Source organism: Oncorhynchus kisutch, linkage group LG20, assembly GCF_002021735.2.
Source record: "Oncorhynchus kisutch isolate 150728-3 linkage group LG20, Okis_V2, whole genome shotgun sequence".
Classification (NCBI taxonomy): Eukaryota; Metazoa; Chordata; class Actinopteri; order Salmoniformes; family Salmonidae; genus Oncorhynchus; species Oncorhynchus kisutch.
Genome location: NC_034193.2, coordinates 21,461,879 through 21,480,751, shown reverse-complemented (window position 1 = coordinate 21,480,751; position 18,873 = coordinate 21,461,879). Strand labels below are relative to the sequence as shown.

The 18,873-nt window shown below is 40.3% G+C and overlaps 1 protein-coding gene across 1 annotated transcript; it reads left to right on the top strand.

The window, feature by feature from the left end:
- Window positions 1-766: 766 nt before the first annotated feature.
- LOC109865462 (uncharacterized) lies at window positions 767-14,139 on the top strand. The gene is made up of 7 exons (XM_020453682.2): window positions 767-1,043; window positions 4,925-4,963; window positions 5,379-5,600; window positions 5,954-6,244; window positions 11,541-12,035; window positions 12,331-12,447; window positions 12,597-14,139. Exons 1-7 carry the CDS (start codon window positions 1,010-1,012, stop codon window positions 13,025-13,027), a joined length of 1,629 nt encoding a protein of 542 aa, XP_020309271.1. The 5' UTR covers window positions 767-1,009; the 3' UTR covers window positions 13,028-14,139.
- The last annotated feature ends 4,734 nt before the right edge of the window (window positions 14,140-18,873 follow it).

Genomic DNA, 18,873 nt, shown 5'->3' with positions numbered 1-18,873 from the left:
TCTGGTGGGGTATGACAGTTGAACTAAGTTCATGAGGCATTTATACGTTACATTTAAGCGATAAGGCATGGGGGGGTGGTATATGGCCAATATACCACGGCTAAGGGCTGTTTCCAGGCACCACGCATTGTGGAGTGCGTGGACACAGACGTTAGCCGTAATATATTGGCCACATACCACAAATCCCTGAGGTGCCTTATTGCTAATATAAACTGGCTACCAACGTAATTAGAGCAGTGAAAATAAATGTTTTATCATACAGGTGGTATAAGGTCTGATATAGCACGGCTGCCAACCAATCAGCATTCAGGGCTCAAATCACCCAGTATATAATCTTCAATAATCAATGGGTGTATATAATTCATTTCAAAGACTATATAATGAATTAAGTAGTGCACCAGCAGTTTCTCTTGTCATGTCAGTCATTGCAGACCTCAGAGCTATTTATAACTCAGAAATGTCCATTTCAACTAGTTCAAGTCAGAGAATGTTTTGATTCAGCTCATTGATTTTGTTGTAATGTTTGAGTCACTCAAATATCACATGAATACATATAAGACACGGCAAAATGTGTATAATTGCAGGAAATTAGCTGTAAACCTGCAAAATGTTATCTCCGCCAACAAGAGGGGTGTGACCAGTTTGTGTCATGAACAGTGCTCATGCCCATAGAAATAGAAGTGGCGCACATGCGCAGGGGGGCGCGGGATGTTCCCCAATGCTGGAAGGGGGGCCTGAGTGAAAAAGTTTAGGAACCCCTGCATTAAGAGACTCATGAAAATACTGTGGAACAAACAAGAAAGCCAATGTGCAGAAGTTTGTTCTGGAGTGTTCTCCTAAAATAAATCAAGAAACAAATATTTTGGGTGTCTTCCAAGTCTCAACTTCCTCAACATTGTTCTGTCTGTAGCACAGCCCCCATATGTATGCTCCATTCGCTGTCCTCTTATTGTTAGTCACCCAGTCATTTTTCTGATGTGCAGATCTTAAGGAGGCATACTGAACAGAGATGGGAATGACATACCTTTTCCTGATATTGGCAGGTAAGCCCCCCCATCTCCACCAATGAATGGTGCTACCAGTCTTCTGCTCTGTTTAACTCTGCATACAATTGTTTTTCTGTTATATTATGACCCCAAAAAATGTATGTTATACAGTATTATAACTAAATATATACTATATAACTGAAATTGTGAATTGTGTGCACTTTTTCTGTGGATTTGTAGACTCCTTGGGTTGAATTCAAATGTAAAGATGAAATAATTATACCTTTAAATGACAAGAGGGTGAATGACAGTCGCCTATTCAAAGGCATTTAATGGAGTTTTTTGCGGTTTTTGAGAAAATAACTAGTTTAGATGCAAAATGGATATGAGTCAGTAACAAGGTTTGCATCCAACCATTTAATTCAGATGAATGACCTGATGCATAAAAAAATAGTTATGACAGGTCATTTTCTCGGTATTGGATCAGTTTGGGTCTGTAAAATGTATTATGCGAGAATTGGTGGTGGAAAAGCCTTAATGCAGAAATATTGATACAATAACCATCATATCAAAGTAAACTTGGAGTTACGCGAGGATATGCTGTGTGATCCTACCACTACTACTTGGGAGACGTGATGATTGATAGAAAACCATCATGTAGCAGTAAGCTTGGAATCACACGATGATGTTGTAGCCTACCACGACATTGAAAAGCATGCAGAGTTTATAGGCAGATGGAATAAGTTATGATTAACTTAATAATGTATTTCATAACTTCATAACTTATGGTGATTAAGTACATGTTGATGAGCTTCGTGCAAATGTTCAATAAATATCGAGGGTAGGCAATCATGTGAATGATGCTGGTGACATGCTGATCGGTAATTGGCTGGCAAATGTTTTTTCAGGATGTTTCTTTTATTAATTTCTCAACGTATAACCTAGAGCATGTGCCCAAACCAGAGTGTGCAAGTATGCTATTTATCGCAACAGTTTTAGTGGGGGAAAAATCCAGAGTTGAAAATGCAATGGAAACACATTAAACTTCAGTTACTATTCCATTTAACCCATCTGAACAATACAGTTCTCTTGACATGCCATATTTGAAGTCCACATCTTTTGACTCAAATGTGTATAGCGCCTCATAAATCATCACATATTTCCCAAACATTAGGCTACTGTTACGGTCCTCCCTTCTCTTAATTGTCAACTCTACATTTCACAGCTTTTCTCTTATTGAATTAAACTCCGACATTGTATTTTTTGCCTCAGTGGATCGACCGTAACTTTTTCTGCCCAAGTTTCCAAAAGTATTTTGTCAATTGTCGTGTATTTCACGCACGTAGTTTGGCCCTAAAGCACTAAAAGCAGATAAAAATGAAAGAAAACACTCAATGTATAGATATGAATTGCACAATAATTATATATTTATGGATTTTTAATGCATTGTTTTCTCTTTATTCAACCCGCACCCCCTACCCGCTCGTCATCCACACAATATTTAATGACCCTTAACCCACCCACCCCACGGATATAACCACGGGGAATGCGGGTTATGAGTCAACCAGCGCATCACAAGCAGAGGGAAGATAAATGACTTACACCAATGATGGAAGGACTCATATCTCCCGGTTCCTCTCTATAAAGTGCCTTTAAAGTTGATCTTTAAAATGGCCTCGTAATTACTTCTGGAGTTGATTCTACATTTAGTATTCATTTCTTGGCCCTGAATTACCCATTCCATTTAAAAAGGTAGTCTGCCGTTTGGACAAGAAACATTCTATCACGCTGCATGTGTCCACAGTTGCGCTTTTTAGTACCAGATGGATACGGGGTATTTTCCAAACTCTATAAGATAGAACTACATTTATAAATGAATAATCTGTTGAATAAGACATGATAATGGATATCCAAAAGGATAACGAAGGGTGCATCAATAATATGGGGAGCTATAAGATATATTAAACTACAAACAGCGTTACAATATTTATTAGAATCATTATCCCCTTTATTTGCCAAATAAATTTACAGTGCCCATAATAAGCATTGGATTTATATTGTATCTTTATTTAACTAGGCAAGTAAGTTAAGAACAAATTCTTATTTTCAATAGTGGGTTGACCTTCAGATGTGTACCTTGTCATCTCGGGGGTTTGAACCTGTAATCTTCCAGTTACTAGTCCAACGCTCTAACCACTAGGCTACCCTGCCAACCTTAAACACCATCCTCAGATCTCTAATCACAGCCATTCAACTCCGTAACTGTTTTAAAATCAACATTGACCTCAGCAAAACCTCTCCAGCAACTGAGTTAGGAAGGATACCTGTATCTTTCTAGTGAATTGGTGTATTGATATACCACCCGAAGCCGAACGAATAACTTCACCATGCTCAAAGAGATATACCCATCTACCAATCCGTGCCCTTCTTCTCGAGGCATTGGAAAAACTCCCTGGTCTTATTGGTGGAATATGTGCGTGAACTTCTGTACTCCACTGAGTGACCTTAAAGATAATTGAGTGTGTGGGGTACAGAAATGGGGTAGTCATGTTAACCCCTATTATTGCACACAGAGTGAGTCCATGTGACCCATTATGTGATTTGTTAAGCAAATGTTTTTTCATATTTGTGATGTCTTCACTATTATTCTACAATGTAGAAAATAGTACAAATAAAGAAAAACCCTGGATTGAGTAGGTGTGTCCAAACTTTTGACTGGTACTGTACACATTATGAAGTATTTTGTGTAGCGAAGTGAAATAAATCACAATTAAATCAATTTCATTCCCCCTTTGTAACGCAACAAAATGTGCATTTCAAAGTAAGAAGGTCTATCAGAAGGTCATTTCTGGTGACATTAAAAAAATAAAATTATCAAATGTATAATTTCCCCCTTCAGAAATAAACCCAAGACCATATTGTTCCATATTATCAGGCAGGTGTTATTTAGCAATTAGCGTTATCACCTTCTGTAGCCTAACTGATGCAGGATAGTGGCAATATATACATTGGCCGAGAGTTTTCCATCTGCATTTACCCCATTGCAATCACAAACTCTAAACTTTAGCTTGTTGCTAATTAGCAACATACTGATAACTTGAATGTCCCCAAAAAACGTTCCAATGTCACTCAGCCAAGGATCATGTACTATGAATATAATGTAGGCCTACCTGTTACAGCTGACCCGTGTTACATTTAAACCCGGTCTCCCCTAAGTGTTCAACGCCGTTGGCGACATTGGCGTGGACTAACTAGCATAAACCATGTTCCTGCTAATAACTCCGGTTCTAAAATGGTTCAGTTCACTAATCTTTTGGAAATTAGAAATAAGTAACAAAAGAAAGCTCTGTGATGCCCTCTTTTAACAGTGGCCATCAAAACTGCTTTCCCACGACTGCATTAAGAATGTTATACAATGACGGGGCATGCATTCTCTCCCTGTGTGGCACCCGCAATTTGAATGTGCCTCGAGAGGAATATTATTTTCTGACATAGAATACGACAAGCGGACCAAACTATTCTACTGGGGTTATCTGACCTTGCTGTTGCTTACTCGTGTTGTTGGCTCAGGAAAGTTAATTGTGGACAATATTTTTCATGACCAAACTATTCTACTTGGGTTATCTGACCTTGCTGTTGCTTACTCGTGTTGTTGGCTCAGGAAAGTTAATTGTGGACAATATTTTTCATTAGATAATTCAAAATGTGCATAACCAAAGGTAGCTTCTGGGGTCTCCGTTCTGCCTATCTTATCTTCTTATCTTATCCTATCTACCTATCTTATCTTCTTCCTATCTATCTTCTGCCTATTTGGATCATAGGTCGCCTCACCCGGCCCTGTTTAACACCTGGATACGGGTGAAACGCTACCACAGCGTAGAGAGAATGGGAAGTGCGTACAGAATTATGTAAAAACAATTTTATTTTATTTTTTACAGTGTTTTCTGTTGTGGTCAAGAGTCAGCTCAAACCCCAGGGTAAGTACACAGCGTTTACAACCCCACGCAAATATGTATTTTTCACTTGAAGCCAGAAACCATACACGCCTATCTACCTAGTCCGCCCGCCAAGCCTCCACCTGCTCCCCCCGGGCCCCCCTTCTTTCTGCTTCCGCCCATTATTTGGCACAATATCTCTGAAAGTGTGATAAAGGCGTTAGCCATTACAGCAACTTTCATATCTCTTCTAAAATGCGATGTCTCAAACGCTGATGCTTGTAATCTACCGCTAGGTGGCAGCATAAACCTAACCTCAGACTGCAGTTGGCAAATTCACTGTCATTCCGATTTACAGTAGCCAGCAGTGACAATCATAATATTGTGAGAATTCCCATTTGCACCATGAGAAAAAAGCATCTCCTCAAACGGTTCTCTCTCCTGTATCTCTTTTCAGTTTCCATGGTCCTCACATTCAAGCAAGTCTACTCTGGGGATACAATAATTCTGAGTTGTGACAAAAGCACAGGTAAGGTAAAATGGTTCTTCAACAAGGTTGAGGATCAAAATCAAGCCAACAAGACATGGAGCATAAGGGCTGTCTCTGCTAAGAACTCCGGCTCATATCAGTGTGAGAACAATGGACAGAAGAGTGACAACTTCAACATCACAGTTCTAGGTAAATATACCACGCCAACTCCCTAATGCCTAAGCCTCATGGACATATCGTTTCAGCTCAGTGGCATAAATTGTGGGTAGTTTAAATTAAGCAGAGAATTCATAAACTAACAGATATGGCAAGAGTTTGATGTTATAGTATATTTGTGGGTTGTACAGACATTTGGTCAATTATTACACTTTTTTTATACAAGTATTGCTGTGTTCAAAATGCATGCGTCATATCCATGCTGTTTTCATGCTCAACCTCTCCCCTTACTTAAAAAAATAAATAATAATCTCTCCCCTTACTTTACTTTTGAACCTTCCACTCCACTACAACCTACTCTGGACTCACCTGGGACTGCATGACAGAGTACCTTCCACCTGCCACTCTGTTGATCAAGTCAGGGGAGCCAGTCATCAACATAGATGGCTCAGTAGTCCTGGAGCTGCTGGTGGAGGAGGATAAGAGTCTGAAGGGATGGTGCTGTTGGGTGTACAAGGCTGGGAGAGTACGAAGAATAACACTCAAGAAAAGTCTGACGACCGAAAATCACAAAGTGTTGACCTTTCAACCCAGCAAACTGAAAGAAAACGTCGCCATCTACTGGTGTAGTGACGAGACTAACCTGAGGAGCACCCCCCTCACCATCAAGACCTCAGGTAAAACAACCATTGGTGGCTGCAATGTTTCCATAATTTCAAAGGAATTATGGAATAAATATGAACTCTCGAATTCATGTTTTGGCAATTGATCATCTCGATCCTAGAAACCCAGGACTAAAATATTGTGTCAAGTGCTCATACCATTATGTTACATACCTAGTCTGTCCACGATTAGGAAGAATTATAGCCTCCTTGTCAACGTGTTAAAGGTTACAGTAGGCTCTGTGTCAGACCTCCAAGTTGTTGTAGCCTAGGCCTAGCTTTGACGCAAGGGCGTTTTCACACCTAGTCCTGAGCTATAGTTCGAATCAGAGTGCGATTATTTGTTACATTGTATTATTTTTCATTTGTTCTATTTCGTTTCACATTGCCAAATGTCAAACGAACTAAGATGCCTAAACAAAACGACGTCGTCATGCACGTCTATTGTTTGTTGAGTTCATTGTTTATTGGAGAAAAATGAATGAAACTATGATTATCAAAAAGCAGAACTTGTGTCCCCCAAAAATGACTTTGGCTTTGGTCTTCAACAACATGCGTTAGCAAACAGCGCAATAGCTGCTCTAACTGGGAAGTAAGTAGGCTATATTCTGTAGCCTATTGGCGCTTTCAACACAACTGAGAACTAAACAACAAAAGTTAGGTCAAATTATGATTTCATTGTTCTTCAGGTCGGAAAGTCTCTAGAAATATGCCAGAATTGTCCATTTGGAATTCCGAGTTGGATGGCCATTCAAAAGATTTTTCCCAGTCGGGGCTCGTTGTTTTCCGGAGTTGCAAGTTGTCTTGAACGCACTGAAGTTGGAAGTAGAACAGTGCTTGCAGTCAAACAACAAATAATACTGCGCGCTCCTGGTTATTTTCCTGTGTTTGGTCCAGACTGCGTTCTCACCTGCAGCAAACTGCACCACAGTATAAAATGGAATTGGACCAAGACCACCATTTTTGAGCCAGCCACGGTGTGTTGTTCACACCGGTCCAAACAAAGAGAATTTAGGGGGGAAACAAATTATGTATATAAACCTTGCATTGTGGATTATATGTGTTGGCCAATGAGAGGCTTTGAAGCTAACGGTCGGCCATATTGGCACTCCTCAGAAGAAGCAGTCCTCCAGGAATGATTGGAATTTAAAGCATTTCAATTAAATGTTTCAAGGAAACAATTACACATATTTAAGTATTTTTTTGTAGTAGTGGGGACAGTAACATTAGTACTTTATTTCAAAAAAATTATAACCTACTTTAAGGAAAATGTTTTTATACTTTAGCATTTAAAAAAAATGTTTAGCTCACATATAATTAAAACATATACATTAACGTGTCTGTACAATAAACGTGGCAAAAACAAATGTAGACATAAATACATGCATTTTTATAGCTTCCAAAATATTTTTTACATGGTGGGGGAGTGCCAAGGTGGCGTCTGTTATCTAGGGAATATATAAATCATTCGGAAAAACCACTGCAAAACAAATTGGGTGTGAAAGTCCCCCAAGATGCTTTTGACTCCAGCACAATGCTAGTTATTTTTTTTAAAAATGTGATAAATCCAGACTGCGAAGAATTCACCAGGAGGCACAAGCCAATTGTCATGAGAAGACCAAGCCATGAATTAAAACAAAAGCAAGAAATAGTCTAATAGCGAATTACTTACTAGAGCAGCCACTTGTAGGCATAGTATAATGACTTGTTGCCAACATTTGTTTTTGACAGTATTTGTATTTATTCTGGATCCCCATTAGCTGCTGCCAAGGCATGAAGTAGACATGAAGTTGCATCAATTTAACAATAATTAAAGACAAAATGTATATTTGTTAAAGTAGGCCTATACTTAAGCAATAAGTCCAATGCATGGATCTTTTGGGTGGCATGTGCTCAAACAAAAAATAAAAAATAAAAAAAAATGTTTCCACAACCATGGTCACAGACTTGTTGAGCAATTATTACAAGAATAGGAAGGGAAATCAGCACAATTTGATGAGTAAACTATTTTAGGTAAACTAAAATGTTCAATTACCAACACAATTCCAGTCAAAATAGAAGATTGTAAGAAATACTGTAGCTTACCATTACTATGTTTGCTGCCACTATCATGTATCCCAGTGGTTAGCAAACTTTTTGAACCGTGACCCCCAAAAAGGAGAGGCACAAAACTTGCAAAATATATATATTTCACCTTTGTTTAACCAGGTAGGCCAGTTGAGAACATGTTGTCATTTACAATTTAGTTACAATTTGGTTGCAGTCATTGCAGCTAAAGGTGGCACAACCAGTTATTGAGTGTAAGGGGGCAATTACTTTTTCACACAGTGGAATTGGGTGTTGCATAACTTTATTAATTCAAGAAATAAAATAAGTATAACTTTTTTTGTTAACTCAGGTTCCCTTTTTAATATTAGGTGTTGGTTGAAGATCTGATAATTCAGTATATAATATGCAAAAATAGAGAAAAGGGGGGAAATACTTCTTCACGACACTGTATAAATTATGGAAAGAGGTGCAACACGCTTTCAACCGTCCTACAGGAATCTCATATCACCCATTGTTCATACAGTATGAAGGGGTTTAAGCCACTATGATTAGACAGACATTTTAGAAACTGAGCACACTTGAAACTTCAATATGTCCATCAATTATTTGAAAAGGGTACTCTAAAATCCTTTGAAAAACTGAGCTCTGAGTTGAATATACTGTACCAAGGTCAGACTTCTTCAGGTATCTACAAGTAGGTATCTCTAAGCTATATACTGACTGTGAACATGGAGATACAGTGGGACTAAGGGTTCTGTCTGATCAACGATCTCTTCCTTTTTATGGACTTTAACCTACATGTACAGTGCATTCGGAAAGTATTCAGGCTTTGACTTTTTCCACTTTTTGTTACGTTACAGCCTTATTCTAAAATGGATTAAGTACAAACATTTCCTCATCAATCTACACACAATACCCCATAATGACGAAGCAAAACAGGTTTTTAGAATCTTTTGCAAATGTATAAAAAAAAAAAACATGGAAACTTATTTACATTAATATTCAGACCCTTGCTATGAGACTCAAAATTGAGCTCAGGTGGATACTGTTTCCATTGATCATCTTTGAGATGTTTGTACAACTTGATTGCAGTCCACCTGTGGTAAATTCAATTGATTGGACATGATTTAGAAAGACACACATCTGTCTATATAAGGTCCCACAGTGCATGTCAGAGAAAAAAAATCAAGCCATGAGGTCGAAGGAATTGTCCATAGAGCTCCGAGACAGGATTGTGTCAAGGAACAGATCTGGGGAAGGGTACCAAAACATTTCTGCAGCATTGAAGGTCCCCAAGAACACAGTGGTCTCCATCATTCTTAAATAGAAGAGGTTTGGAACCACCATGACTCTTCCTAGAGCTGGCCGCCCGGCCAAACTGAGCAATCGGGGGAGAAGGGCCTTGGTCAAGGAGGTAACCAAGAACCCAATGGTGACTCTGACAGAGCTCCAGAGTTCCTCTGTGAAGTTGGGAGAACCTTCCAGAAGGACAACCATCTCTGCAGCACTCCACCAATCAGGCCTTTATGGTAGAGTGGCCAGACGGAAGCCACTCCTAGGTAAAAGGCATATGACAGCCCACTTGGAGTTTGCCAAAAAAGCACCTAAATGACTCTCAGACCATGAGAAACAAGATTCTCTGGTCTGATGAAACCAAGTTTGAACTCAGACTGGGGCAAAGTTTCACCTTCCAACAGGACAATGACCCTGAGCACACAGCCAAGACAACACAGGAGTGGCTTTGGGACAAGTCTTTGAATGTCCTTGAGTGGCACAACCAGAGCCCGGACTTGAACCCAATCAAACATCTCTGAGAGACCTGAAAATAGCTGTGCAGCAACTCTCCCCATCCAACCTATCAGAGCTTGAGAGGATCTGCAGAGAAGAATGGGAGAAACTCCCCAAATACAGGTGTGCCAAGCATGTAGCGTCATACCCAAGAAGACGAGAGGCTGTAATTGCTGCCAAAGGTGCTTCAACAAAGTACTGAGTAAAAGGTCTGAATACTTATGCAAATGTGATATTTCCATTTTTAATTCAAGCTATAGACACCAAACACACTTTGACATGTTCAGGCTATCCTATCCTATCAATAAATACTTCACAATTTAGCATGCACACCACAATTATTATTTGATTTATTTGGCTTGCTTTAGCGCTTAAACGATTTAAGCCATTAACACAAAACCAACTTCCAAAATGTGCAGACTGCTCCAACTTAGATTATTTGAGAAAATATTTTTGGTAGCATTTTTTTGTACTACAACCATATTTAAATTAGCTACCAATGCATTTCAATGGCAAAAAAGGGCCACAGACTTAAATGGTAACAATATGTTTTCATTCTTCACCTGCTGTATCTTCTCCTACACCAATTAACCTATCAACACCAAACCAACATTTAGATGTTCAGACTGACCCAACTTAGATTGCTTGTATTTAGATTTTTAATGCTATTTAGACTTTTTAAACTAAAAGCATTTCAACTTTGTGTAAATGAACATAGTATTGATTGAGAACCATAGAAATACAAAGTTTGTTAACCAAAATGGTCCTGCTCCATTGCCAATAAAGCTATAGGCAATTCTAAATTCAAATTCTTTAAAATCGTTATAAATTATAACGGTATCCATTTGCTTAAAATAACTCACCAACAGTAACTTTTGAACCATTCAAGCTAGACACCAAACCGGCTTTCACATTTTCAGGCTATCCTAATTATTTCAAATTCTTTAACATCTTTATAAACTACATTTTCTTCAGGAACAGTGCTTTTCTAGTTTGTATTTAAATCCTGTCAAGTCATTCCTCGGTTTCTTTCCAGTTGTGGGCGTCCAAGTTTAAGAGTAGGTTTGTTTCCTGTTTTTCATGTACTGTATATTCTAGTTAAGTCACCGCGTTTGAGATGTATTGGTTTAATAGGTTTATCCAAATGACCTTGACCTTTTTATGCTATGCAACATGCTCATGATGCCTCTCCTTTGTTGCAGAACCACACACAAACCTTTACCATATCCAACCACAAGTCTTCAATAAATATGTGACATTTGTCATCTGCTTACTCTCTAACCGGGGAAAAGTACTCCTGGTGAAATCTAACCACCCAGTTACCTATCGTGGGTTCCTGAGCCATTTTTTTTGCTACTATACAGGATGTCTGCATCAAATGATAACCCTATTTTATCTGATCCTTCTCACTTTGCAACTATGCCTTTTTTTCTCTTCCTCTCTTCCACCTTCCCTGTTTCTATCTCTCCTCCAGACCAGGTCGTACGGATGATTATATTGCCTGGGCCTGCTCTTTTGGGGGAGAAACTGAGTCTGCGGTGTGTTGTGTCGGGGACCGACCGAATTAGCCACACTATATTCTACAAGGATAAACAGACGATAAAAGACGGTTCCAGTTCTTCTCATGTTATCGACAATGTGACCGAGTCCGACCAGGGGATATACAGCTGTCAAGCCACCTTTACGCGAAGCGACAAAAGAATGCCAAACACATTCAACTCAACTCAACAAGAACTGATTGTTTCAGCACCCCCTATGAAGGCAGTTGTCTCGGAGTCCGCTGGCCTGTCCTGCTCATGCTCCAGCTGCCCCAACGGCGCCCTCTATCACTGGTACTACAAACAGCACAATCCTCAGTGGCTACCTAAAGGCATCAGGGAAAGCTACACAGGTTTCATGCCGGCTGGTAGTTACGCATGCAGAGCAGTGTGGAAAAACGGGAGGTCTGCACTAAGCAATATCCATCATTGTGAGTTCTACACAAATGAGAGAACCTGAACATATATTACTGGAGCGTGAAAATATGAGAGTGATAGAAGCCTGATAGAAGTTTGAAATATTCACATAAAAGTTAGTTGCTCAAGCCAACTCTGCTTAAGCCAACTCTGATGTGTAATTTGAAGAGAGAGCATCATACAGTGTAGTAGGCCTATGATGTTTTTTTTTTGTGATACACTTGTCAGCAAAATTAAACAAAGTTAATAAACCTTTAGAATTGGACAAACCTAACATTGATCATCTTTCTGCTTTACTCATATTGACAGATGACGTCGACGCTCAAGAGACACATGTGCTACTGATCACCATTGGGTTGATCGTCTTGGGGGTTATGCTGGTCATAGGAGCCATAGTCATGTATCGCAAGAGGAGGACTAGGGAAGGTAAGCCTACAACTGGTATCCTCAACGCGTTTTTGTGTGCACACACATACATGTTTGTTTAAATGACACATAAGTCTTTTACATGACATCAATTGTTTACCATTCAAAAGTTCTTAATTTAAAATGTATTTTCTGTGTTTCTCTGCTAGAGGCCATTTACCAAGATATGCCCCTGATGACAGTGAAGTCGCAGGATGGAGGAGATGGGGGGTACGAGGAGCTCCACAAAAAACATGGTACCAAGAGAGAGGGAGAGTACGACACCCTGAACACAACTCCAGCACAAGCAGCAGGAGGAGAGAAAACAGAGGGAGCGTACGAAGCGCTGAAGAAAGCGGAAGGAAAGGAGGAGGAGTACCACACCTTGGAGGAAGGAGCGGCGAAAGGTGGGGATGGGGGGTATGAAGCATTGAAAAAGTCCAAAGATGAGGGAACTGGGGATCTGTACCACACCTTGGGGGGAAAGGGGGCGAAAGGTGGGGATGGAGGAGATGGGGGGTATGAAGCGTTGAAAAAGTCCCAAGATGGGGGAACTGAGGATTTGTCGCATGCTTTGGGGGCAGAAGGAGGCAAAGAGTGAGATGGAGAGTTTGAAGCATTGAAGAAGGCTAAAGAGGGGTATACCGATCTCTGGGAGCAGAAAGGGGAGAGGAGAAGTAGGCCTAGATCTGAGACAATAGGAAGTCCTGTAATGGCAAGAGGAAAGGTGGGGTGTAGGATCGGTGGCATAGCGCAGTTTTGCAGGGCCCCCCGCAAGGTCCAAGCAAGGCAGTTTTATAGCTAAGCTCATGCTATTTGACCCATTTTGCCATTAGGCTGAAAGAAAAGTTTGCTGTTTTAGAGCTCATTTCCTGCTATTCTACACATTTTGCCATGAATCTGAGAGAACAGTTTGTAGTTTTAAAGCTAATTTCCTGTAATAAAAATAAATAATTCCTCCCGAGTGGCGCAGCGGTCTAAGGCACTGCATCCCAGTACTTGAGGCATCACTACAGAGTTGATCCCAGGCTGTGTTGCAGCTGGCCGCGACCGGGAGACCAAAGAGGCGGCGCACAATTGGTCCAGCGTCGTCCGGGTTAGGGGAGGGTTTGGCCGCCCGGGATGTCCTTGTCCCATCACGCTCTATCGACTCCTTTTGGCAGGCCGGGCGCATGCACGCTGACTATGATCGGCAGTTGTGCGGTGTTTCCTCCGACATATTGGTGCGGCTGGCTTCCAGGTTAAGCGAGCAGAGTGTCAAGAAGCAGTGCGGCTTGGCAGGGTCGTGTTTCGGAGGACGCATAGCTCTCGACCATCGCCTCTCCCGAGTCCGTACGGGAGTTGTAGCAATGGGACAAGACTGTAAACTACTAATTGTATATCACAAAATTGAGGAGAAAAAAATAGGGGTAAAAAAAATAGAAATAAATAATAATAATAATTAATGTTTTATGACATGTACATATGTTATCTGGGATGCCCAACCTTCGGAGGGTATCCCAACCCCCCAAAAAATGTAATAATTGTTTATTTTTGGGTTGTGGGAGGGGGGGGGGTGTATGAAGCTAGTGTGTAGGATAATGCTTTTATCTTTGTAATGTGTGAAGTGTTTAAAAGGAGGGATTTCAATACTTACTTTTCTTTGTAATATTAGACATTTTCAGTATTGTTTTAGACCGATATCAACTGCAACACTGAATGTTTGACAAAAAATGTTTGTATATGTTTTGGTGTGGTATACATTTGAGCTTTAAGGCAAATATGCACTGTTCATTAATTAAGCACTTTCTCTTTTTTGGGTTACGAATTAAACCGAGTCTGTAATGTAAATAGAATGTATAAAACATATTATGCTTAAGTTGCACAGTATCTGAGATATCTAAATGCAGTACTCCAAACTGTATATTCATGTCATTTACAGTGGGCGGCAGTGTAACATTGGTAATATATCATTATGATAATTTAGTTTGCTGAAATAAAGTATTAGCATAATCAATTCTCGTGTTTTGTTTAATCAGTTGTTTGAATCCCACACTCAAGATTGAATCGGTATCATTTTACCATGATACTTTGGTGTACGTTGGTGCAGGATCACCTGTGCTGGAATAATCATGTTTTATTTTATTTCACCTTTATTTAACCAGGTAGGCCAGTTGAGAACAAGTTCTCATTTACATCTGCGACCTGGCCAAGATAAAGCAAAGCAGTGCGACACAAACAACAACACAGAGTTACAAATGGGATAAACAAGCATACAGTCAATAATACAATTTTAAAAAGTCTATATACAGTGTGTGCACTAGGCCATAGTGGCAAAATAATTACAATATAGCAATTAAACACTAGAGTGATAGATGTGCAAGTAGAGATACCGAGGTGCAAAATAAATAAATAACAGTATGGGGATGAGGTAGTTGGGTGGGCTATTTACAGATGGGCTATGTACAGGTGCAGTGACCTGTGAGCTGCTCTGACAGCTGGTGCTTAAAGTTAGTGACGGAGATATGAGTCTCCAGCTAAAGTGATTTTTTTCAGTTCGTTCCAATCATTGGCAGCAGAGAACTGGAAGGAAAGGCGGCCAAAGGGAGAATTGGCTTTGGGGCTGACCAGTGAAATATACCTGCTGGAGCGCGTCCTATGGGTTAATATTTTATAATATTAAAATAAGGTTTGAGAACAATGGAATGAGAAGCAGAGTTTAATAGCACTAGACAAGATGGATGGGTAATTAACACGGTCTACAACTGGTTACTGGTTTGGGCCTGTATTCACAAAGCATCTAAGAGTGGATGTGTTTATCTAAGATCAACTCCCCCCTGTCCACGTAATCGTATTCATTATGATTGAAGGCAAAACTGATCCTAATCAGCATCATGCCTTGTAAAAACGGATCTTGCTCTTAACAACCTTGAAGCCAGTAGCTTTGACCCAAGAAAAACCACTGAGAGGGAAGCTGAGTGAGCAGTGCTGGGCGGGCAGAGGAGGAATCCTCCTGCACCACACTCATCCATCTTGACTTTAATTTGCAGAACCCACTGTTCCCTCCAGGAAGCTCCTCAGCCCGGCGCTGCGTGTCAGAGAGAGACCTCAGCTAACCTGACAGCTTCTCTTTCCTCCCTCCTGCCTCACTCCCAGTCTCTCTCCCCTCAACCCCTAACAGAGAAATGCCAAGAGAATACAGAGTGCAGTTAGAATTCAGGTGTCATATTAAAGTACCGTTGTCTGATATCACTTACCAATGGCTCTCCCTTCCCCCCTCCTTTTCTCTCTCTGTCGGGCAAAGAGATTATCTCTCCCTGATGTTAGACAACGACAAGAGAGGAAGGGAGAAAGAGAGAGAAACAAACAGGGAGAGAGAGAGTCCTGTCCCATATGACCAGTGTCGAAAACTATTTTCTGACATGACGACATAGACCCTACAATCTTGGAAAAAAGGTATCCAAAAGGGTCCTTCAGCTGTCCCCATAGGAGAACCCTTTTTGGTTCCAGGTAGAATCCTTTCTGGTTCCACGTAAACCTTTTTTGGAAAGGGTTCTACCTGGAACCAAAAGGGTTCTACATGGAACCAATAAGAGTTCTTTAAAGGGTTATCCTATAGGGACAGGCGAATAAACCTTTTAGGTTCTAGATAACACCTTTTTTTTCTAAAAGTGTACACGCGCTCCCTGGACAATGGCAATGGCCTCTTTCAGATCCCATCAAAATCTTTATTTCTCTCTGACATTATCTCTAGCCCAGCGATCAATAGATGGAGAATAAATAGGTGGAGCGTATTAGTAATACGACACCTCGCATCTGGAGAGAAGGGTTCTTTGCCCGTTAGCAGCCAAACCAGAGGGGGAGGAAAGCAGGGCGTGAAGAAGGGAAAGTTGTGGGCTGACAGAGTGGGAAGCAGAGGCTTTGTGTAATATACCGTTTGTTCATTAAGCATTTGTTTAAAGGTCATTTCACGATTCACATTCACATACAAACCTGAACAGGCTCACAGAGAAAATATAATGTCACGTTAAAAAATGATCATTTGTAATAATGTTGATAGTAGTAGTAACGATAATATGAATAATATAGTAATAATAACATTGTACTCTAGCTTTTTTTTCACAATATTGTTTCACATTAATATGTTTTTGAACATATATAATTGTACATTTTATAGGAAAGAACCAAACAAAAAGAAAATAAACAAACATTCAAAAAGACAACAGTAAAATCCCTAACAGTTATTATTCCTATTTTCCTGGAATGTGATTTTTATTTTTGATTGTTTTCAGTATCTCTATATGGACTGAAGCAAATTCTCCAGTCAAAGCATCGGACCTGGGTCAAATACAAATAACAAACGGTTAAATACTTGAGCTGCTCTTGAGTTAGTTTGCTTGTTTAAATCAAGGGCACCTCAAATACCTTCAAGGTTTTGACATACAGTATGTGTTTGATCCAAGTGACACACCTCTCTGCTCTACCAATGAAAACATGGGTTTTTATATTTGTGCTCCGAGGCACACTAAACAACTCACAACGCTTACCAGTACAATTATTATTTCTGTACAGTGACATACATCATTCATTATTTATTGCTTTTCGACTAAGTGCGTAAAAATCACTAGCCTACAGATGTTTCTAAGTAGTAAAACTCCAGTGCAGGCTACAATATAAAGGAAGGAATTGAAGAGAGAGAGATATTCCTCCATAGGAGAGAGATCTCGGTTCCCCTTCTCTGCTCTGTATGAACACCAGGGTCGTGTTCATTAGGGCGCAAGAATAAGCATTTCTTGTAGGATAAGTCCAGGTAGTTCCTCCCTGTTTCAATCTGGGGTTTTTTCCCGTTTGGTGCCTAATGAACACGGCCCTGCAGGAGAGGGAGCCTGGGGCTCCATCAATCCCATGGTTGACATGCACTGTCAGCAATCGACTGGTACATAGCTTCATGCACCATTTTGCCCTTCAAAGCAGTCACTATTTGATTGGTTCGAATTAGTGATTGATAGGGTCGTGGTGGGTGCTCGTTGGGATCACGACACCATGGTCTCTCTCCCTCGGTGTGTTATTGCTTCGCGATGGCGGGCACAGGCTGGCGTGCGTGGGTTTTAGGCTCCTTGGTGCAAGCAAACAGCTTCTTCAGTTAGAGCGCACTGACACTGCACTATATCAAGCGTGACCGTCCAGACAAAGTGGAAACCGATACAATGCTACAATACAATAACTTCCAGACTATTGGAGGTGGAGAATACAGTATATATGGAATGCAGACTTTTTTTGCGTTTTACGCGATTGTGAATGTTCCTTTTCCAAAACACGTTCAGACAGCCATATATGACGTAAAACAGATCCGAAATGTCCTGAAGAGTCCAACAAATATATGTGAAATATGTACCATATACTGTACTTCTTCACTGTATTTTGGAGAGCTTGGATTGGATGGAGATGCTGTGTTGGTCTTTGAAGCAACTATTCTTCTCATCCTTCTCTTCCCATCTCAATTGACAATCATTTTCAACCAGGCAGACAGGTTAGGCCTAATATATATATACACAATTCGTTGACATGATAGACTGTAAAAGTGTGCTTATCGAAGTGACACTGTGGAAGCAACACTGAACGGACTAAAAGAGACTTCATTGTGACCAGTATGCAAGTCAATAACTTTGAATTTTAAAACTGCCTTTCACCAGATTAAGCAAACCAATGTTACAGCACAGAATACTGTGCTTTATTGGCACAAGTAATATATTTTTCTTAAAAGTGTGAACATTATCAGGAATTGATTAATTTAGCTTACAAGGACGTTAGCCGCCAGATAGTGACGACATACATGGCCATCAGTTGTAGCTACATCTACTGATAGTCGTGTAACAAAAACTGTCACAAAAATCAGGCTCCTACTCATACAGGCTCATATCAGGCTCATACTCATACAGGCTCATACTCATACAGGCTCATATCAGGCTCATACTCATACAGGCTCATATCAGGCTCATACTCATACAGGCTCATATCATGCTCATATCAGGCTCATACTCATACAGGCTCATATCAGGCTCATACTCATACAGGCTCATATCAGGCTCATACTCATACAGGCTCATATCAGGCTCATACTCATACAGGCTCATATCAGGCTCATACTCATACAGGCTCATATCAGGCTCATACTCATACAGGCTCATATCAGGCTCATACTCATACAGGCTCATATCAGGCTCATACTCATACAGGCTCATATCAGGCTCATACTCATTATGGAATAAAACCAGACTGACAACCCACATGGTGGGTTATAATAAACACACTGTTGATGAAATAACCAAACTAGGCCCCAAAAAAAACCTCTTCAATAAGAGGTGTAATACCACTATCGACATAGAAGCTTTGGTGCCCTAAAATACTCTTAGAGAGCCTGTCACACACACGGTGCACAAACACAAAACACACTCACATAGAGTGCAT